General features: G+C 38.3%; 1 protein-coding gene across 1 annotated transcript in view; it reads right to left on the reverse strand.

Annotated features, from left to right (window-relative positions):
- The window catches only part of ADAMTSL1 (ADAMTS-like 1), a 397,951-nt gene that overhangs the window by 352,424 nt on the left and 21,915 nt on the right, over positions 1-23,612 (reverse strand). The window contains exon 2 of the mRNA XM_014542360.1: positions 13,065-13,192. Within this exon, the coding sequence (XP_014397846.1) occupies positions 13,065-13,192 (128 nt within the window). The remainder of the gene's footprint in view (positions 1-13,064; positions 13,193-23,612) is intronic.

Genomic DNA, 23,612 nt, shown 5'->3' on the forward strand with positions numbered 1-23,612 from the left:
TTTCACAGGGGTCGCCTAAGACCATCCTGCATATCAGATATTTACATTACGATTCATAACAGTAGCAACATTACAGTTATGAAGTAGCAACAAAAATAATTTTATGGTTGGGTCACAACGTGAGGAACTGTATTTAAAGGGCCAGAAGGTTGAGAACCACTGGTCTACAGAGAGAGTGAATGTGGAGCCCAAATTCAATACACATGGAAATGATGTTGGTTTAGGGAAAATGTTCTAAGATGTCATCTCATACGGTTGTTTGATCTTCTTGTGACCATAGGTCACTGAAGACAGCTTCTCTGTACTTTCACAAATTCTTTTGCATTGGCTAAGAGGCCGCGGAGCTGTTAAATTAAAATTTAGACCCATGTGAGGATATTACAGATTGAATTTTGGAGTTTGTCCTGGGAGTTTCAGAGTGGTTTATTTGCTATTATGAGTGTTTGGTATGTTTTAAATTACAACTAGAAAACTCGCTGCCAATTTTTCCCCCCAAACAAGTATGATTTTACATATCTCTGCCTGTTCTTCAAAGACAGACATGCTGCAACAAAGCCTCGTGTTTTCACAAATATGGACAGGGGTTATGAAAAAGAGGAGCGTGCTCATGGCATCAAAAAGGAAAGAAGAAAGAACAATGACATTGTAAACCATCACGTTCATGCCCAGCATCTAAGGAGGTCAGAACCCGCTCGGACAATTGACTGAGACAACGCACAGTACACAGTGTGAAAGTGAAAATGAGCCCTGGGCAGTGTTTCCTGGTGAACAAGGTTTTGTATAATGCTCTCTGATTTACAGTCACTTACACTTACTGAGCATCCATTCTGAACCAGTATTAAGCAAGGCATTGTGAAAGATGCAAAATGATGACTTCCCCGACCCTTATCAAAGTTAAAATTTAGTTGAAAAAAATCCACATGAGCCCAAAAAGAACACACAACAGTATAACGCATAGTCAACAACTAATGGATGTGGTCTGGATGCTAAATATAGAAGGAATTGGGCAAAGGGGCAGGTACATGGCAGGACGTAACTTATGAAGATGTATCTTAGGTGGGGTGTCCTGTGTGGGCCATATGCGTCCCAAGCATGTGATAGAAGAAAGGGGAATTCAAGAAATAACCTTCCCTCCCTATTCCTGCTTCCCAAAGTACTACAGAAGGTTCTTAGCTCTAATAGTCACTTCGATCAATTCACTCAACACTGGGTTCCTAGATATAAAAACAAAACAAGATAAAACCTTGGTCCACAGTGCTGATAGACTAATGGGGGCCGGTGTCATATAAATAATTATAACACAAGCCAGACTATGTAAATGTAATTATAATGCCTTGTAAACACAGCAAAATGACATTAAGGGCCACTGCTGAAAGTAAGTTTAAATGACACCTAGGATTTTGACAGGGGGACGTGGGCAGCGAGAGGCTCTGTAGACGAGGAGGCAGAGTCTGCAGAGGGCTGGTGCTTTAACAAACTAAGACACAGTCCTGCAGCTGCCCCGGACACTTCCTTTTCAGAAAACATTTTATTTCTTTTGTGGAAGGTTTATTTCACTCAGCAAAATGTGTGTGAACACACACACACACAAAAATGAGTTTTAAAATTCAGTTTAGGCCAGAATGTATAGATATGTCTTCATCATCCTTCTCATGCCATCTGATGCTGACAGCTATAGATTTTTAATTTTTTTAAAATTTCAATTACAGTCCTGACCAGTTTGGCTCAGTGGATAGAGCGTTGGCCTGCGGACTGAAGGGTCCTAGGTTTGATTCCAGTCAAGGACATGTACCTTGGTTGCAGGCACATCTCTGGTGGGGGGTGTGCAGGAGGCAGCTGATCAATGTATCTCTCTCATTGATGTTTCTAAACTCTCTATCCCTCTCCCTTCTTCTCCGTAAAAAATTAATAAAATATATTTTTAAAAAATTTCAATTACAGAGCACTACCCAATTAGCTTCACAAATGGTACACCCAAAGGTGGTCTCGGCAGCCAGAGTCCTGCTGGGGGTGGGGAGTGTTATCTTGCTCTGTAGGGTCAGCCCCTGCACAGCAGCTCATCTGCTGCGGTCATGGCCGGGACTCACAATCAGTAGCCTGACGGTCAACCCCACCCACTGAGGTGCCAACAGCAATCAAGGCTCAACTATAATAGGAGGGTCACAGTTCACACAACAGACTCCCAGAGCATCCAGGTGACCAGGGAGACCGGGCCACTAGGCCCCATAAGACACCTACATAAGGCCACCCCGCCAAGACTGCGTGGTTATTAGAAAACATATTTTTGCTTCTTTATTTGCTTTTCTCTCCTACAGTGTGATCTTTGAGCCTCAGTGCCCAGCAAAGTGCCTGTTAGCCCTCCACAATCATTTATTGAGAAAAGAAGAAAAGGGAGGGAGGAAGGGCGGGAGAGAGGGAAAGAAGGAAGGGTCAAAGGAAGAAGGGAAGAATAGAACAGAAGGAAACGCTATTAGAATAATTTCAGGCCACGAAGACTCGTTGGCCTCCCCGGTTGGAAACGCTGTTAGAATAATTTCAGGCCACGAAGACTCGTTGGCCTCCCGGTTGCTCTAATTTTTGAACCCTGAAACTGGATTAAAATCTTTCTATAATAAACCAAAGATGAAAAATTTAAAATGAAACCAAATAGCTACCAAAGGAAAGAAACCTTGGCTCTTTGCTGTGAACATGTTTATTTTCACATATTTACTCAAAATTGTATTTGTCACTGCAATGTGTTTGGTCCCTCTGAAAGCTGACGAGGAGTAGGGGCCCGGGGATTGCTGCCTTTGGCTTGAGATCCACGAGCAGGAAGGACATGCACTTTCTAATACATACACACATGCCATAAGGTTTGCAAATGATCTTACATTTGCTCAGTAGCCAAAAGAGGCAAAGAATGAGAATAAAAACAAATGTGTTTTAGCAGCATCAAGTCCAACTTTTCCTTCTTCCCCATGAGGAAAATGTATATTATGAAACTCTAGGACTCTCACAACCTCACCCCACACAACCCTGGAGCTGGGAATTTATGAATTATTTTGGCTAGAGACAAAAGTTCCTCAATCCACCCATATCGTCCAGATGTCCGTTGCAAAATGGGAGCTTGGAGAATCTCATTTCTCTTTAAAACCATTCGCATGAAGAGCAACTTTTGCTCCTCTTCCTATCTAGCAGCAGAATGGGTTTTGAATGCATGTGTGAAGGAGAAAGAACCCCTCTCCCTCAGGATCACACATTCAATTGTAGAGTTGAAGGGCACCTTAGATATCTGTCCAATATAAATATTTATCGAACACCTACTCTGTTCTAGGTGCTGCCCGCTTGACCAGTGAGTCCTACACCAAAGCCCAGAGGTAGGGATTGACTCAGCAGCTGTTTGAGGTTGGCAAAGGTAAGCTATGGGCTTTGGCTGAGCATCACACATAAGTATGATGTTATTTGTCGTTCTATACTTATTCTTCCTGCCTCCAGGTAAAGTATCCACCCTCTATGTATGCAATTCTGGTATCCCTCATGTTTTGCTCTTAGTATCTGGTGTCCCTTTAATTTTTAATTTCAATCTCCGCACCCCCCTTCTCCCTCCCCACACCATAATCTGCCTTAGTGGTTGAAACCAAGCTACACAGTTAGGATTAGATAAAATCTCTTTTCTATTATACAAACTGTGCTCAAACAGAGAAAATAACAGAATTCAAGTAGTATTAACCAGCCTTTTTTTTTTTTAGGGGGACAGGGGTAATGACAGATGCTGAATTGAAGGTGGAAAGTTAAACTCCACTCTGTGGATAAGAAATGTAATACATTTGAGGAGAAGTGAATATCAGAGAATTTGCATAAAACACCCCAGATGCTGGGCATTAACTTAATCCTATACTAACAACACGCAGGCTTCAAGGGTCATATACGGGGGTGGGCAAAAGTAGGTTTACAATTGTAATACGGATGATGCAATAATGAATAAATTAATAATGATACAAGAATAAACTGAGTTTCACATACTCACACCTTTAAACCTACTTTTTGCCAACCCCTGATATAGGCTTTAATAATGGGATGGAATGTTATCCTTACATAACATTGGCCACTTGGGGCAGGGCTGATCTTGATTAATACTAGACAACTGGGTAACTACTCAGAAAAGTTACTGCCTTGTCCTGCAGGGGCAATCGCCACTTCTACGTCCTGACATGCTGGTGTCCGTGATGCAGACTGGGTCATTTTATAGAAATGTAAGTGAGAAATTAAACGTAAATGTTTTTCTTTCTTTTTTGTTTTTAATTAATTAATTTATTTGTTGTCTTAAGTTTTACATACATCTCCTTTTTCCCTGCTTGACCTCCCCTCCCCCCAAGCTAAACATTTTTTTTTTTTTACCAGAAAACTTCTTTTTGTCTTCATTATCCCAACCTCTAAATTTCTGGAGAACTGAAGACAAACCTCATCATTTCACTATTATCTGCTTCAATAGAGCAGTAGTTCTGATACTGGATATACATTTCAATCATTTGGAGAGCTTTTTAAAAATTATGGATGTCAGGGCTCCACACCCAGAGATTCTAATTGAACTGGTTTTCAGTGGCACCCAGATATCTGTATTGATTTTTGAAGAAGCTTCTCAGGTGATCCTATAGTGGAGCTAGGGTTAAGGACCACTGCTATAGATGTGTTACCCATTTAGAGATCTGGAGAAAACTCTTTAGTTCTTAAAATTTATTGTCATTATCATTAGTAGAATCTCAGAAAAATCTATCAAAACTTAATAATGTAGTAAATTCACAAGAGCAGTAGCTTGCCCCTTGGACTTTGTATACTTACATAACTAGTAACTACTACTATTACACAGTAGATATGCAATAAATACTTATTAAATGAATAAACAAAACCTTGAGGCAATTCAGTCTTGGAAAGTGTGTGTTTCTAAGAATTTATCCATTTTTTCTAGGTGATTTAATTTGTTGGGGTAAAATTGTTATAATAGTCCTTTGTGATCTTTCTAACTCCTGAGTTATCCATTGCAATGTCTCCGTTTACATTTCTGATTTTATTTATTTGCATCTTTTTTCTTTTAGTCTAGCCAAAGGTTTGTTAATTTTGTTTATCTTAAAAAAAACAAACCTCGAATTCTTAATTTAGTTGATTTAAAGTATTTTTTTAATCTCTATTTGATTTCTGTTCTAATCTTTATTATTTTCTCCCTTCTGTTAACTGTGTGATTTGTTTGTTTTTCTTTTCCTAGTTCAGCCCAATAACAGTAATAATAAGAAAATTGAAGTAGTTATCAAAACCCACCAACAAGAAAAGGCCAAGACCTAATGACTCCATTGATAATTCTACTAAATATTTAAAAATACCAATATTTCTCAAACACTTTTAAAAATACAAGAACAGAAAACACTTCCAAACTAATTTTATGAGGCCAGTATCACTCTGCCAGTCCAACAAGACACCACAAGAAAAGAGAACTACAGGCCAATATCCTTAAAGAACATGGTTGCTAAAACCTTTAATAAAATCCCAGCAAACTGAATTCAACAGCACATTAAAAAAATTATGCACCATGACCAAACACAATTTATTTCTGTGAGGCAAGGATAATAAAACATATGCAAATATCAATGACACATTAACAGAATGAAAGATAAAAAACACATGATCATCTCCTAGATGCAGAAAAAGCAGTTGACACAATTTAATGTCCATTTATGAGTGAAAAAACAACAAAAACTTCTCAACAAAATAAGTATAAAAGGGACTTATCTCAACACAATAGAGGCCAGATGTGAGAAGTCCATAGCTAACATTATAATCAATGGGGGAAAACTGAAAGCTTTTCCTCTTATATCCAATATAAGCAAAGAGCCCCACTACCACTACTTCTGTTTAGGACAGTATCAGAAGTCCTAGTCAGAGCTATTAGACAAGACAAAGAACTAACTAAATGATATAAAAATGGAAAGGAAAGAAACAAAATCATCTCTGCAGATGATATGATCATCTATAGAAAACCATAATGACTCAACAACAACAAAAATACCTGTTAGAACTAATAAGTGAATTCAATAAAGTTGCAGGATAAAAATTAACATATAAAAATCGGTGGCATTTCTATATACTAACAATAAACTACCTGAAAAGGAAATTAACACAGCACTCCCATTTACAATTGCATAAGAAAATCTTAGAAATAAACTTAACCAGTGAGATGAAAGACTTTTACCCTTTAAAACTATAAAACACTGATGAAGGAAATTAAAGAAGACACAGATAAATAGAAATAGATACTGTATTCATGGGTTGTAGAAGTTAATATTGTTAAAACGTTAATACTCCCTATGTGATCTATGGATTCAATACACTTCCTTTAAAAATCCCAATGGCATTGTTTACAGGAATAGAAAAAACAATCATAAAATTCATATGGAACTCCAAAAGATCCAAAATAGCCAAACCAATCCTGAGAAAGAGTAATAAAACTGGAGGCATCACACTTCCTGATTTCAAACTAAGTTACAAAGTTATAGTATCAAAACAGTAGTGGTATTGTATAAAAACAGACATACAGATCAGTGAAGCAGAATAGAGAGTCCTGAAATATGTTTAGGTTAACTAATATAAATTCATTAACTAATCTTTGACAAGGGTGTATGAAAGGGTAACCTCTTCAATAAATGATGTCAGGAAAACTAAATATCCACATGCATAAGAATGAAATTGGGTCCTTATCTCATATTAAATACACACAAAAAAATGGACAAAAGATTAAATGCAAGACCTCAAACTGTGAAACTACTAGAAGAAAACAGGAAAAAAGCTTCTTGACATTGGTCTTAGCAATGATTATTTTGGTTATGACACTCACTAAAAGCATAGGCAGGAAAAGCAAAAATAGACAAGCAGAACTAGATCAAACCAAAATATTCTGCACAGCAAAGGAAAACATTCAACAGCATAAAAAGGCAGCATACGTAATGGAAGAAAATATTTGCAAACCATACATCTGATAAGGGCTTAGTATTCAAAATATAAACAAAAATCCTACAACTCAATAGTAAAAAATCAAATAATCCAATACAAATAGGTTAAGGACCTGAATAGATATTTCCCAAATAATACATACATATGGCCAATATGCACATGCAAAGGTGCACAACATCACTGTTCATCAAGAAAATGCAAATCAAAACCACAATGAGCAACTAGCTCATACCTGTTAGAATGGCTATTATAAAAAAGACAAAAGGTAACAAGTGTTGATAATGTAAAGAAAAAGGAACCCTTTGTATATTGTTGGTGGAGTTATAAATTGATTAAGGACATTATGAAAAACAGTACAGAGGTTCCCCCAAAACTAAAAATATAACTATGATATGACCCAGCAACCTCATTTCTGGAAATATATATCCAAAGGAAATGAAATTTCCATCTCAGTGAGGTATCTGCACCCACATTCACTGCAGCATTATTCATAATAGCCAACACATGGAAACAACTTAAGTGTACTTTGACAACAGATGAATGGATAAAGAATATTTGTGTGTGTGCGTGTGTGTGTGTGTGTGTGTGTGTGTGTGTGTGTGTAAAGAGAGGAAGAGAGAGAAACACAATGGAATATTATGTAGTATTAACAAAAGAGAAAATCCTGTCACTTGTGATAACATGGAGGAACCTGAAGGGCATTATGCTAAATGAAATAAGCCAGACACAAAAAAGACAAATACTGCATAATCTCACTTATACGTGGAATCTAAAAAATTGTGAAACTCAGAAGCAGAGAGTAGAATGGTGGTTTGCCAGGGAAATGAGAAGATATTGGTCAAAGGATACAAAGTTTCAGTTATGCAAGATGAAAGAGTTTTGGAGATCTAAAGGATGGCATGGTGACAATAGTTAACAATGCTGAATTGTATACTTGAAATTTGCTAAGAAAACAGATTTTAAACTAATTTTTTTCAATATACACTCACACACACACAGTAACTATGTAGAGGTGATAGATAAATTATTTAGCTTGATTGTGTTCTTTTCCCAATGTATACATATATCAAAACATCAAATTGTATACCTTAAATATATATGTTTTACGTTTCAAAGATATCACAATACAGCAGTGAAAGAAAAAAAAAGAAAATTGTGAAGGAATAAAAACTTCAGAAAGGCAATTGAACTAACCAAATAAGGAATTTTTAAATAAAGAGAAAGAGACAGCCAATAGTTACAGAGTCCCAATATGGCTAGTAAAGGTTATGGACACCAAACACATTTTCAACATCTTTTATTCCAACAAACAGGTTTATGGGATAAACCAAGCCATAAATTGGTCCCAAACATTCAGTCATTGGCCTGAGTGGATTCTCCCCTTGAAAGAAGATCAGATCTTGGAACAAAACATTCCTCTAAGATATATGGCCTGGAATATTAGAAGTCTTGGTAATACATTTAGACTAGGCTTTGACCCAAAAAGTAAAAGGAAGGCAACCGCAAACTCTCAAACATAAATCCCAAAATGTGAAACCTCCTTTAACACAATGAAAAGACCACCTCGTATAAAAGACATGAAGAGTCAGACCCCCTCTGAACTTGTATATCTTTCCTTTAAACAAAAACTCGAACATTTCCAAGGAAAACAAGGCTGATAACATGCAATACTAGATGAAGAAAAACAGATTAATCCCGCTTTGGGGCTCACTTGAACTGAAAGTTCTGAAACGTCTTGAAACAAGCCTTAATTAGATGTTATGACAGAGATGAGATAACTGTAAAAAAAAATATTTGTTTAAGAAGCTAAATCTGAACATTAATTTTTTTTCTTTTGGTATTTATTATTATGTGATATAGAAATTAATTGCTAACTAAAGTTTATGTTAGTGTTAACTATCAATATTTTTATTGGAGAAAAATTCTTTGCAATGAAAAAAAATCAGAAAAACTCAGCCCTCCCTCCCTTAGCTCAATTATTATGAAATGAGGTGATTAGAATGATCTTCCTCATTCCTGTGAGAGAAGACTCCTTGAGGTTATTTATTTTAATTCTCTGTGTTTATACTGAGACCACTGTGGCAGCCATATCCCTTTGGAATAACATCATAACCTGACTTTTTTAGGCACCTCCATAGTGTGATGATTTTATCTTTTGTTTATCTAACCATTTTATTCAACTCAAAAACTTTTTATTCAACTCAAAATGTATTAACTTTTAAAAAGTGCTTTCATATTTTCTAGGTAGGCTGCTTTTTGCTCTTTGGATATATATGAAGTTGACACGCCCTTCACTTAATCCATTGGGATTTAACAAAATATTTATATTTTTAATATATTAATTAATTCATTAAGCCACAGTACTAACTAATCTGCATATTAACCTGGCATTTTATAAAGTAAAAAAGGTCATAAAAGACCTTTAAATCTTCAGTCACCAATGCACCGGAGACATCACATTTAAGAGCATCAGCTATCTGACCCACTGCCATTTCAGATAAGGAGCAGTTTCCCCTGTTGACCTTGGTCTTGGCATAGACCTACTACAGTGGTATATATCACATTAAAACACACTGTTCCTAAGAGCCTTATGCATCTGGAACTCCTTACGGGCAAAACTAAATTAACTGGCTGAAGACAAACCTAGAGCTCTCAGAGACAGATCTTTAGTATCAAATTTTTAAAAATATGCTTAAGTAATTTAGGTTGAAGAAGGATTGTTTCCACTAAAGAACACACACTAGGTAGGTCAACAAGGAAAATGAATTTGCTAAAACTGTTATTTCAGAGGATTTAGTGGGAAAGGTGAAGAACTGGGAAGAGAAGAAGCAGCTTTTCCGGTTGTGGGTACATTGTTTAATTCACTTGAAATAAAATAAAGAACCATCATAAAGTACAAGTAGATCTAGTCTGTTTTCTAATTAAAATAAAAGCAGACATTATAGTGCCACTTGGTTATACAAGATTAGCAACAGCTGCATTAGTAGAGTTGCTCAATAAAACATAATATAATTTATAGAAATCAGTAAATGTTGTAGAAAAAAGTTGATATAGTGCCTTTCTTCAGTGCTCAAAACAGGGTTGCATGTAAAGAGAATTATCAAAGCTCCAAAACCAGAAATTGGGAATATCAAGCACTGCTTACTTTCTGTGAGCCTCGGGGAAAGGATGAGGGAGACGCCAAGGGAAGACTTCTGCTCAGTATCTCCCGGGTCAGAGGTTTCCCCCAGCATTAAAGCACTGCCCGTTGAGAGTGAAGGATTTAATATTTAATGCTTGTCTGTATTTTTGCTCTGTTTTGCCTCCACTGCTTTTTGTATCCCTGTATCCACAAAACAGTCACTCAGAGAAGATGTTATCAGCTCAGAAGGTTAACCAAGCCTCCTTACAAGCTCCCAATCCACAGGAAACATCACGAACTCCAGAAGCCGAGCAGTTATCTATTGAATAAAACTGGGTATTGTAGCTCTCTTTACAATTCTATCATGTTGGGAGTAGAATAATTTTTAGGTGGTAGAGTTAAAAAGATTACAACTAAATGTGCCCTAAGAGAGCCTAGGACCAGGGCTAAGAAACTGGGTTGGCAGGTTAATTTCAGCAGGTGGGTGGAATTTATTTGGGCTGAAGTTGAATGCCTACCATTATACTACTACCCACACATTCCAGTTACCTGCTGGGGTTCTAGAGACACATACATTCATAGTCTCTGATCTTTCCCAAGAGTATAAGGTGACTGAACTGATTTCAAATGCCTAAATTTGTGGTGCAGAGATGAGAGAAAAGCCATTATAAAACAAACATGAAAGCCATAGACCAAGCATGTCAAACTCAAGGCCCGTGGGCTGCATGCCTTGTTTATTTGGCCAGTGTTAGCCTTTGAGTTTGACATGCTTGCCATAGACGATCATGGTAGATTGCAAAAATGATCCCAATCCTTCACCCTCCTTACCTGTCATGCTTTCCATGTAATAATTTTGCTTTCTCACTTTGACTCTAGGCTTGGCCAGATGACTTACTTTGGCCAATGTGCATTTAAAAAAAATCATGACAGGATTATTTATCTGTACCCCAGAACATGTTTTGACACCATTCTTCAATAGGGGTTGTGTTGTGAGGTCAGTTTACACTCAGCTGTACTATTCTAGTTCTCTTGGGACAAACGACACATATGTCAATCCAGTCTTTCAGACCGTTCTTTCAGTATTTCATTATGTTCTTACTGGATTTGGCTATGCCTTCTGTTTGGAGGCTCCTCCCTTCATCAAGTCCCTAGAACACGGGTGGTCCACTCCACTCCTATTTTAAACCTTCCTTTCTAGCCCCGTATGTGTTTACTGGATGTAATTTGAAAGTCAATTAAAGCTATGTATTCTATAAATTTATAATTTTAGACTTCATATTCCACTTTCACAATTCATTATCGGTAGATGACAACTGAGACCTTCTATTGTATTATAACATCTTAACAACTGGAGTCTTAATTTACCATGTGGCAAAAATGGTATTTTTAAACTTCACGTAACACCAATATTTGGTAAAATGCAGAATGACAGAGTTTTACTTGTGATATTAATTTATTCCTTAAGTGGCTTCTCAGCCTCTCACTCAATAAAATATTCTCACAGTGTCACATTCACTGAGCCAACATGAACGTTCCCATGCATTTCTTACTAGCTTTGTGAGACACATGTTTTGGCTCATCCCTAAAGAACACTCAAGCATGCTAATTTGATAAAGCTGCATAATACGGACATTCCACATTTGTACACTTTGGCCTTCCTGGTGGATGTTTATTATCAGTTATGCCTCAGAGTGCTATCGCCACGTAGCATCATGTAGTGCAGATCAAGAGAACAGGTGAGACATAAAAATGAAAGGTCTGTTCTTACCAGCTTGGGGATCTGGTTTGATATGAAGCTGGCCACTAAAGAAGATAAACAAACTTGGCTACAACCCAATAGACCCACCTTCCGTGCAGACCCAAACATCAGAACTGCTAAATACCAGAATAGCTCTGGTTTCCTTCAAGATATCCCCTTTGGCCATTTTTTTCAGGGTGTATCATTTCCACTGGACCTGTGTCTAGAACCAAAATGATCTGTAGTTATCATTGGATCCAGTGAAGAAACATCTGTTGAGCTCCTGATATCTGTCAGACCCTGTGCAAGCCTGGGGAATACAAAAGGAATAAGACTAGACCCCGATTTTCAAGAAATTCTCACTCTTGTTAGAATAAGTTGACGTTTTCCTGAACTTACATCTCACCACTTTCTGCTGTTTATGAAAAGTCTAGAAGAATCAGAGGTGTATGTTTTTTCCTTATTCTGTTTCATGCTTTATAATATGTAATAATTTTGACCAAACCTTTTGCTTCCACATATAACACTTTTCACTGTGGAATAAAATCTTTCTTTGAAAAATATTACCAGGGTACGTACTTTATATTTTACAGTTTGGAGAAAAATCTACTCACAGACCACACAACTCAAGAAGTGGCTATGAATTATTATTGTAAGTAAAGACTTTCCATTGCAACACCTTAGGCCTTTTCTTTTCAGTTGAGAAGTCATTAACTACTCTCACTTCCACCATCATCACTCTCACTATGCATGCCCCGATTCCCACTGCTTATATATTCTTCCAAATCTTCTTATAGTCAAAATCCATTAATATGAATGACCTTAGGAAAGGTCATTCCAACATCTAAAAAACTAAACCAATATACCATTTATTTGCAAAGGATTCCAATCCTTTGGCCATTCCAATATCTAAAAAACTAAACCAATATACCATTCATTTGCAAAGGATTTGGTAACATTGGAATCCAACATACACTCTATTTATGTTCATATTGTTGCTACTATTGTCACTATGATTAAAACAGCAAAAAGTATAACATAACAGAGAGCTAAAGGTACTAGATCCATTTCTATTAAGTTCTCCTTCTAGTTCTAACCTAAAAACATTAACAAAATTTTCTTGGTAAATGGGATAAATTGTGTATTGCTTATTGTATGAGTACACAGAATACCTAGCTGAAGATAGACAAAGCTCAAAAGGTTCGCCATCACTGGTATAGGACTTACTTGCTGCTGAGACAGCGTCTTAATGAGTAGGAGGCGCCCCCACCGCAGGTGCGTGAACACTCGCTCCATGAGCCCCAGGCGTCCCACAGGCTGTCCCTGTCCTCCTCGGAGCGTGTTGTCCTGGAGCTCTGTGGGAAACAAGAGGATGGTCAGTCTCATGTCCCCAACGAACCTTGAAACACATGACCTGAAACGCTGGTGGCCTGTATGTCTGTGCAGGGTGGGCTTTCTGGGGAAGAAAGCATGCATCAGCTTCTTTATAACTTAATAATGTATATATGTTAGGGGAGAAGAATATTTCAGCTTAGAGACCCTGGGTAATGATTAATAGAGTAAATGGAAAAGGGGGCCAAAAAGAAGAATCTTGGTTAGTGGGAGGTAAATTGCAATAAAGTCACAATTTTGGCCAGAGTTCATGAGTCTACTTTTCATCTCTTTGTGAAGAGAGAAGCTGCTCTCAGGGAGGCTTCTGCTCTGAGAAACTGGATATGTGCATACCAGCACTGCTTTCCAGAACAACTGTTTATGCAACTGACAGTTGTGTTGTTTTTTTAAAGAAGCAATGTTATTCTCAGTTTTCAGATTTGTTCATGAAAGTAACTGCATGGAGTGACTTTAGCAGAGACTGAGTTTAGATAGATCGACACACTTGTTACTGACAAGCTTCCTCATGAAAACTGCATCTGCTGTCAGGAAAGTCGTTACGTACAGGCCTCATGTTGTGATTCACGTTTCATACACAGAAGAGTCAAGGATAAAATCTGCGCTATGGTTAATAGAACAGGCTCTGGAGTTAAAACTGTCTCATTTGGATACGGATTCTGGTTTTTACTGTGTGCCCTTGAACCTCCTTACACTTCAACTTCTCTTTTTATAAAATGGTGATAATGTTATAACTACACTACCTCCCATGCATGCACACACACACACACACACACACACACACACACCCTATAGGAGGATTAGCTAAATGAACTTAGCTTAGGACTAGTTCCAGAGTAGAGCAATCATAAATATTACCTGTGATTACCATGTTTTTATAAATTGAGAATATGTCATATATGTATTTACATTGTTATGTTAGTCTTCTGGGTTATAATAACAAAATATTAGCCTGGGTAGCTTAAAAACAACAGAAAATAATTTTCTCACAGTTTTGGGAGATAAAAGCCCAAGATGAGGGTGCCAGCATGGTTAGTCCCTGGTGAGAGCTCTCTCTGTGGGTTGTAGATGGCTGACTTCTCACTGTGTGCTCACAGGATCTCCACTTTGTGTTAGCATGGAGAGAGTGTGAGCAAACTCACCAGTGTCTCCTCTGATAAGGGCACTAATCCCATCATGAGGGCCCCACCCTCATGACCTCAGCTAACCCTAATTACCACCCATAGAACCCATCTCCAAATATTATTGTATTGAGACTTCAACATATGAGGGGGTGGGGCAGGACTCAATTCAATCCATAGCAACAGTTCTACAAATAGCTAATGTAAATTGTGGCCAAATCATTTTACTGAATAAACCAAATGTGATATTTAAACATTAAAGGTGGTATCTGCTCATGTCAATCAAAGACATGCGTCGGACAAATATTAAAATTTCAAAATTATATTTGTAAACACCAAACCATTAAGAAAATGTGCATGTCAGGCAATATGGCAATTTCATGTTCCGTTTTCTCCCTGAAGAGAGAGCACAAGCAGTGTGGAATACTGGGAAAGCATGGGACAGGGAGCGACAGAAGGGTAACTGCTCACAAAGCACTTGAAAACTTGACATGATGTAAGCCAACATCACCAGCACACAGTAGGCTCATAAATGGTAGCTCTTATTAGCATGTTTAAATTACTTTCTCATGCCCTACCTAGTCATACTTAGGATTATGTTATCCAAGCAGAAGGGGCCTCTGGAAAAGCAAAGAATATCCTCTCCTCCCCAGAAAACTAAATCAGTTGCTGTGGGGCTCAGGTGCCAAGTTGATGACTTCTTGTAGGTTTTAAACCTGGTACAAATTAAGCCAGAAGCATGGCCTTAGGGTGCTGTATCAAGGGTTGGTTAACTGGCATGTGCTTTATTTAGATTATTAAGTCATTTCCAGGGCAGTGGGGTAGATAGTGGTTGAGAGCAGGGAGTGTGGGCCTGCTCAGCCTGGGGAGGAATACTGCTCCAGAGAATCCTGACTGAGATCTCTTCATGATTCAGTTATTTCTAAATCATAAGATGGGGATAATAAAGATCCCCACGTCACTGACACATTATGAGGACTAAAATAGTTAATATGTATTTATATGCATAGATGCATAACCTATGGACACAGACAATAGTGCCGTAAAGGCCTGGGGTGGGGCAGGAGCCAGGTGGGGGAGGGTAATGGGGCAAAAATGGGGGACATCTGTAATACTCTCAATAATAAAGGCACATTTAAAAAATATATGAAAAGCACATAAAGTGGAAGCAACCCAAATGTCCATGGGTAGATGAATGAATAAATAAATTGTGGTATAAACATATACTGGAATATTATTAAGCCTTAAAAAGGAAGGAGACTTGACACATGCTATAACATGATTGAAATTTTGTGGACATTATGCTAAGTGAAAATAAGCCCAACACAAAAGGACAAATATGATATGATTTCACTTATAAGAGGTACCTAGAGCAGTCAAATTCATAGAGACAGACATTAGAATGGTGGTTGCTAGGGGCTGGAGAAAGGGAGGAAAGGAGATGGATATAGAGTTTCAGTTTGAGAAGATGATAATTCTGGAGCTAGGAGGTCTTGATGTTTGCACGATAATGTGAATGTACTTTATGCCACTGAACTATACACAAATGATCAAAATGGTAAATTTCATGTTATGCATATTATACCAAAATAAAAAAGCAAATACATACATATATTTTAAAAAGCTCATAGGGACTATATAATAAACACTGTACAAGCATTGGATGCTATTATTATTTAACATTATGTATTAACATCATTTATAAACATATTTGGGCTCGGAAAGGCTCTAGGAGGTATACTGGGAAGGTACACATGTTTTTCTTCTTTTTTTCTGAGTTCAGTTGAGACACTGTACTCTTAAGGGATCATCTCTGAAAATCCTGACTTTCCCACAGCAGAACCTCCTAGAGACCTGCCACGTTGTTTGGCCTGGAAATCTGACCTGCCAGGAGTTTGAGGTGGCACAGAATGGGTAGCAGAAACACACTGGTTATTGCAAAGCCTGTCCTTTCCTAAAGGAAGTATTTATTGAGGTTTAGGATTAATAAAATCAGTCTCTACACATGTTTTCTTCTTTTTTCTGAGTTCAGTTGAGACACTGTACTCTTAAGGGATCATCTCTGAAAATCCTGACTTTCCCACAGCAGAACCTCCCAGAGACCTGCCACGTTGCTCGGCCTGGAAATCTGACCTGCCAGGAGTCTGAGGTGGCATAGAATGGGTAGCAGAAACACACCGGTTATTGCAAAGCCTGTCCTTTCCTAAAGGAAGTATTTATTGAGGTTTAGGATTAATAAAATCAGTCTCTAATCATGGCAATGTGGGGTACTCTGTTTCCAGAGCTTAATTAAGCAGTGAGGCAAAGAAAGCTTTTGGCCATTGAAGTATACCAAGCCTCTTCTCCATGCACCCATTAAATCATTCCTCAGATATTAAAAAAGTTTGTGTTGCATCTCCTGACTCTCCTGTTGCTTGCTCTGTGTGATTGGAAGATGGCTCTGTTGAGAGAGTACTTGCCTGATCAGTAACTATTTGTGTGACAAACATACCTTATACAATCAAGTTTCCTTCATTTTATTAAAATTAAATATGACTGAGATAAAAACCAACATCACAAATGCTAGGATTCATGAAATAATTAAAATGACCAAGATGAGTGATACTGTCCAATTACTACAACTGCAAAACAAAAACATAAAACAATCCACATGAGACATTCCCATGTGAACTCCATTCCCATGTGAGATAAGAACACCAGAATGCCAAATCTTGGGGAGGTTTCTCTTTGGCTGCTCTGTGGATAAGATATTTAGGAAATAATGCAGAATTGAGATTTTGTTTTTCTAGAGAAGCAAATGGTTTCATACTCTGTGTGGAAGTTGCTTGATCTTTTTCATGTGCCTTGTTTAAAGAGCACTAAGGTGAGATCTCACTGCCTAAACATCTTCCCTCATCACAGGACAAGTTTCAGCACAACTAGACATACCCAGTGTGCACATTTCTCGTTAAGAGATTGCACGGTATCCCAGAAGCCGGTCATGGGCCTATTTCTCAAGCTGAAACGAATGATTCATTTCAACTCAATCCATGTTCAATGTTAGAAAATATAAAGTGATTTTCCTCATCTTTCACTGTGCTAGCTTTTTACATCTATAATCCAAAATGGCATTTCAGCAATGCCTTTCAGGTCATTTAAGACCTAAAAGTATTTGCTTATTATAGTTTTGAAGAGGGCCTTCCACAGACACAATGTCTGTGCCCACTTCAGGTGGGACCTGTGCTTAGTTCTCTCTTACTTTGGACTGTGCCGTCCTCTTCATTCCACAGTAGCAGTTTTAAAAAGTAAAAATTTCGAATTGCATCTAGCAAGAGAAACTGAAGCAGAGGGAAATAAGCAATAGATCATGAGTTGCCTAAAAGCAATGATGATTCCTTTTGAGCTTAAAATTCTAAGGTTTTCTAACACACCGCAGTTATTCAATTTCGAAAAAGTCTAGCTATTTCTAAATCTTTGGTGCCACATGATGACCTTTGAATGTAGTACTGATGACGACTTTTAAATCAACTACTTGTTAAAAACTCATCAATCCACTCCCCAGTTCCATCCATCATTGCTCCTGGTCAGTTAAGTGGCTCTACACCTCAGTCAATGCCAATTGCATGCAATGTACAGGCATGCCTCATTTTGTGGTGCTCTGCTTTATTGCATGTCACAGGCATGTTTTTGCAAGTGGAAGACAAAACCCTTCACACACAAAAAGATTACGACTTGCTTTATTGCCATACACTCTTTATTGCGATGGCCTGGAGTGGAACCAGCAATATCTCTGAGGTATGCCTACAGATTGTGGCCATAGACCATTAAATACCTCCTAGGAATATCAGAAGAAAATTAAAAGGGCTTCTCTAAATCCATCAACCTCAGAATGGTGTCATTTCCTCGCCATTACTGGCTTATCTAAATGTGGTTTTCAGCTGATAGTTTTGTGGTTGATTTCAGGGCCAAATGTAGCAACCAAGTCTCAGGTGATCAGCTTCAAGCCTGACAGCTACAAGTAGTTAAACACTGAGTAATCACATGAAGCAATAGTTTCTCTGCATCACACTGCCCAGCAGACACTTAACCTTAGAATGACCTCCCCTGAACCACTTTATCCAGAAACCGCTTTCCCTGGAACCTGGACAGGTTATCAAGGACTTATGAAAGATGTTGTAGGATGAAGCACAAATTAGCAATAAAAAGACTCTAGAGTTATATTTGCTCCCCCACACACATACACAGAGCTCTTGGAAAATATTTTTTCCAAATGTTATAACAAGAGGTCAGGATACATGGAACTAAATGAAAACGAAAGTAGGTGCTGAGGAAATGGATGATAGGTTTTGTAAAATTGAAATCATACAACAGATGAAGTTCTATTATAAGCAAAGTGTTTTTCAGACATCGGCAGATCCTCAAAGGTAGCAAAATGCGTTACGGGAAGAGGCAAAGAACGGTTCTTACTGTTTCAAGATCAGCAAGAAGGCACTTGAGTCCCTGGCTTTTCTCTCCTCCCAGACAGACAGCATTCAGCGTAAGCCATCTGGAGCTGTGCATGTGACGGCATAAAATGGATGTCACACACCTCTAAATTAAAACGAGGGGTGAGCCCTCCAGTGATGAGAGAACCGTGTTTCCTGTGGTGTGCCTATGCAAAGTGGAGAAATCTATACCCAGAAACATCCTGTCCATGGACCAAGCTTTGGAAATGAATTTGCAGATGCCATTTTTAGCTCCCCTACACATCAGGTCTCTATAAATCTTATCTAATCCTTGGCTTCTATAACAACGTGGAATACTGGTTCCTCCGCCAACTGTACGTGGTAGGGGTTGTGATTCCCTGCTCCTGAGAGCTTACAGACGTTAAGCAGTAACTGGGCTCTTGTAAAAGTCCATTAGCTTTTTGATGTACTTTCTTAAAGAGCAGAGTGTGTGGATACTGAGGCATGAGCCTTCCCAGATATGTGCTGCTGGCTTTGCTGAGGAAATTCGGATCATCTGGTTCTTATCACAGCTGCACTGCTGGGGAATATGATGAACTGCCAGTGACACAGCGCACGGTCTTTCAGAGGCCACTGCCTGAAGCTGTCCCTTGCTACTGAGGAGAAAAGTCAATCCCGTAACACGGTGTAAGAGCTATCTGGGCACAGAAGGCCTTTTGGGTACCTGTCTTCCTTTTCCTTTCAAGCAAAACCCTTTCACAGTGTGTGTGTGTACACACACACACACACACACACACCTGTGTGTGTGTGTACACACACACAAGCACAACCCTTTCACATTCCTGTTAGGGCACCTACTTTGCACCAAAGCCTGGAAGATTGGTGATGAGGGAAAAATGTTGGGATTTACTCAGTATCTATGTGCCAGGAAGTATGCCAGAATTTACACAAATGATCATATTTAATACTCACAATGAGCCATGCCAAGTTAGAAATCTCCACCCCCCATCCCCTGACTTTACAAATAAGAGAATTGTGGCTCACAGAAGTTGAACCACCTGCAACATGGTGCAGGAGAAAGAGCACAGACTTGGAGTCAGACAGTCTTGACTAGTCATATTCTAGTGAACTTGACTTAGGCACATCATCCAATCTCTTCGAATCAGTTTCTTCATCTGTACAATGGGAACATTGATACTTCTTTTACCACAGTGATTATGAAGGTTAACCGAGAGAATGTATATAAAGTACATGTGGTATTTTCTGGCATGTTAGTGTTAATTATTTTCTCTCTCTACTCATGTTGCAAATGCACACACATACACACATGTACACACACACACACCACATAGCTAGTACCTGGTGAAAACATATTTTTATGCAAATCTGACAACCTTCTGTGCTGTCTATCTTACTATCTCAATATTTTGCCTAATCTGCAGTCATTTGTTGCTGATTTTCTTTTAAAAAACTACTTTGTCCTCAGAATTCTTTCCCAACCTAGGAATAACAACTTGGAGATGGAATTGAGACAGCTTCATAACTTTTTAGAAAACAAAAACCTGACTCTGCTCAATGTCAAATGCTTCAGTAAGATTTTCATTTCAGAATGATGATCAATTGATTTTTTGCATTCTATCCAAGGGCAAGGCTGGATTATGGCTCATCTGGAAAAGTGCTGAGAAACCTCTGGGCAATTTGGGAGAGCTCCACCAGAATACAATTTCACAGCCAGTTGAATTAAAATCAATAATTGCTAATGTAAGCAAAGATTAGTATTCAGAAAATTTGCAACTGGTTGTGGAATATTTTGAGTCAGCTTATCTCAGGGAAAGGCATAGTAAAATATTCTATCACTGTCTGTATTACTTTAAAAGCATACTCTTAACAAATAGAAATACTCTGCTTTGTTGTAATACTAATAGGATATTAATAGAAATATCACCATGCATTTTTTTTCTGATAGAAATTTCAAACTCCAAGTTTGGATGAAAACATATATACACACATATATACATATATGTGTATACATATACATACTTGTCGGGGTACATCTTATAGACTATCTATCTATCTATTTATTTATCTTAGAAGATTTAGTCATTTTATACTAGAAATAGCCTGTCAGCCTGATTTTCCTTTTCTAGTATAACCATTTGCTTGATAATAACAATAACAGCCAAACTCGTATACCTAGGGGTTGCTCAATTAGAAAGTTGAAAGCAGTAATTCCATTTCTTTCACAAAGAAAAATTGTGCAATAGAATTGTATCTTGTAGAAATTGCAATAATTAAAAAAAATCATTTATCCCAAGTTAGCTCTTACTATCTCAATATTTTGCCTAATCTGCAGTCATTTGATGTCACATCCATGCATTATTAATGTGCAAGGTTTAGTACAGAGTAAATGAAACTTAGAACAAGACTTTGTAGCTCTCCAGGATTATCGTTGCATGTAACAAATATCTCCCCAATTAGATTGCAAACTGTGAGGAAAGGGATGATGCTTTCTACTTTTGAGCTCCCTACAGTTGCTTTCTCATGAATATTCATGTTTAATTGAAATAACTCCTATGTATGTCATTTAAAAGAAAGTAAAGAGATTTGGACAAATACAGGGTAGGGCAGAGTTGTGAATATGCCAAGGAGTTTATTCTTATATTATTAATTAATTATTGTATTATTTTCCATATGAACAACTATAAACCTACTTTTGCCCAACCCTGCATATAATAGATGGTGAAATGCTTTAAGTTTGTTTGTCATTTGTTTCTCAAAAACATATATAGGGCATGGAATACACATGGGGGTGGGGGTGGGTTGGGGAGGCAAGAAAAAGAGAGAGAGAGAGAGGGAGAGAGGCCAGGGGGAGGGAGAGAGATCTAGTTACTTACAATTTGCAAGTAGTTTCAAGTTCTGGGACTTTCTTCTTTTCTCCAGTTCTAATCTGTATCACCACCCCCCTCTTTCTTACTAGGATATCAATTTTGTCAAAAAGCAATAGTTCTCTCAAGTACCATATCTCTGTCTCTGTAGTTTTAACCTGTAGCTGTAGCTGTAGGCAACAGCTTGAAAAACTGAAACCGTTTTCCAGGTTTTGAAGTTAGGCAGGAAATCATTTTGAGGATCTATTCTGGTCCTAATACTTTCCCATCATCAATGTGAAGCAAACCTTCAAGAGTCCCAGTAACCCAGCAGCACCATGCTTGTCTAGTGTAGACTCATGCTGATAATCAACAGATTTCTTTAGCGTCTATACCCTGCTAAATGCTCTGGGGCAGAAAGCCTTGTAAGAAAGGCACAAAAGGCAACCAGAAAGTGGACTTGCTGCTTTGAAATGATGGTCTCTCATCTAGGTTTACCATTTTGAACAGCTCCCTCTTGGATTCTCGGTGCCTGCTAGTGATTGTCTATCAGCTCTAGAGCTCACTACCCCAAAGCACTCTCCTTCTCAGCTTTGCAGTGGTTCTCAACCTTCCTAATGCCGCGACCCTTTAATACAGTTCCTCATGTTGTGGTGACCCCCAACCATAAAATTATTTTCGTTGCTACTTCATAACTGTAATTTTGCTACTGTTATGAATCGTAACGTAAATATCTGATATGCAGGATGTATTTAAAGGGGTCGCGACCCACAGGTTGAGAACCGCTGTGAGGGACCTGTTTGTTGCTTTCTCATGGATATTAAGGTCTAATACCTCAATGCTTATGTTTCTGCTTCTGCTCACTCCCCTGAGTCCAGCCTGGTGCAGCAATGCTGTTTAGAGGATTTATAATTTAATGGGGAAGAGAAATAAAATATTTGACTGCTCAATATCCTCCATCTTTAATCAGACACCAAGTCTTATCAACTCCATTTTGAAATGCTTCTCTCTTTCATTCCCATCCTCTCCATCCTTATTTTCACTGCCTTAATTCTGGTTCTAGGATTTCATGCCTGGAATTTTGCAGAATAGGCTTTCCATCTGATTTTTTGACCTCCAGCCTCTCCTCCTACCAGTCTGTTCTCCACATTGCTGCCAATTACCTTTCTAGAATACAGAGCTCAACTGTCCACTCCCTAACAGACTCTCCATGGTTCCACTCCCTATAGCTGGTAGCATCTAGTAATGGATTCCAGATGGACTGTGAGGACTCAGAAACTGTATGCAACATTTGGGCGTATGTGTGTTATCATATTTCTGAAAAGAGGAGTCATAACTTTCGTCAGATTCTCCAAAAAAGGTTAAGAATTATGGAGTAGAGGATAATGTCCAAATTATTAGTGTGGCATAAACACCCTTCCTAACCAGCCCTGAAATTAATGTTCTAGATTCATTTCTGCTGCTCCCGACCACTCATGTCCTCTACACTCCAGTGACGGGGTACTGCTCAGCAAAAGAGCCTGCGTGGAGGCCTCCGATATTCTGTTCCTGACCCTGCTGTTGCCTAGATTTCCTTCCTCTCCATCTTCCTCACATCTCTTTACTGTCTTTGACTTGTGTACTCCTGCTCCTGCTTTAAGATGCAGCTGCAAAGTCATCTCCTGTGTACTTTGAACTAGGACTTTATATACATGCTGTTTTATAATTTGACAGCCACTGTACTGAAGTTACTTGTTTACACATCTATCCGAGGCATGGACTGTGAGTTTCTTGGGGGCCGTGACAAAGATGTACTCAGAGCCTTGTAGAACACTGGATGTGTAATCAGTCTCAGTGCATAGTCACCAAATGAATAATTAACACAAGGCTGGAGGCTCGGGCAAGTTGTAGTTTAATTCATAACGGCTGTCAGTTTTCACTCTCAAGAGTTCATATGCATTCAGATTCTCTAAAGACAGAAAGGGAATATATATATAT

The sequence above is a fragment of the Myotis brandtii genome, unplaced genomic scaffold (assembly GCF_000412655.1).
Source record: "Myotis brandtii unplaced genomic scaffold, ASM41265v1 scaffold30, whole genome shotgun sequence".
In the NCBI taxonomy this organism is placed as follows: domain Eukaryota; kingdom Metazoa; phylum Chordata; class Mammalia; order Chiroptera; family Vespertilionidae; genus Myotis; species Myotis brandtii.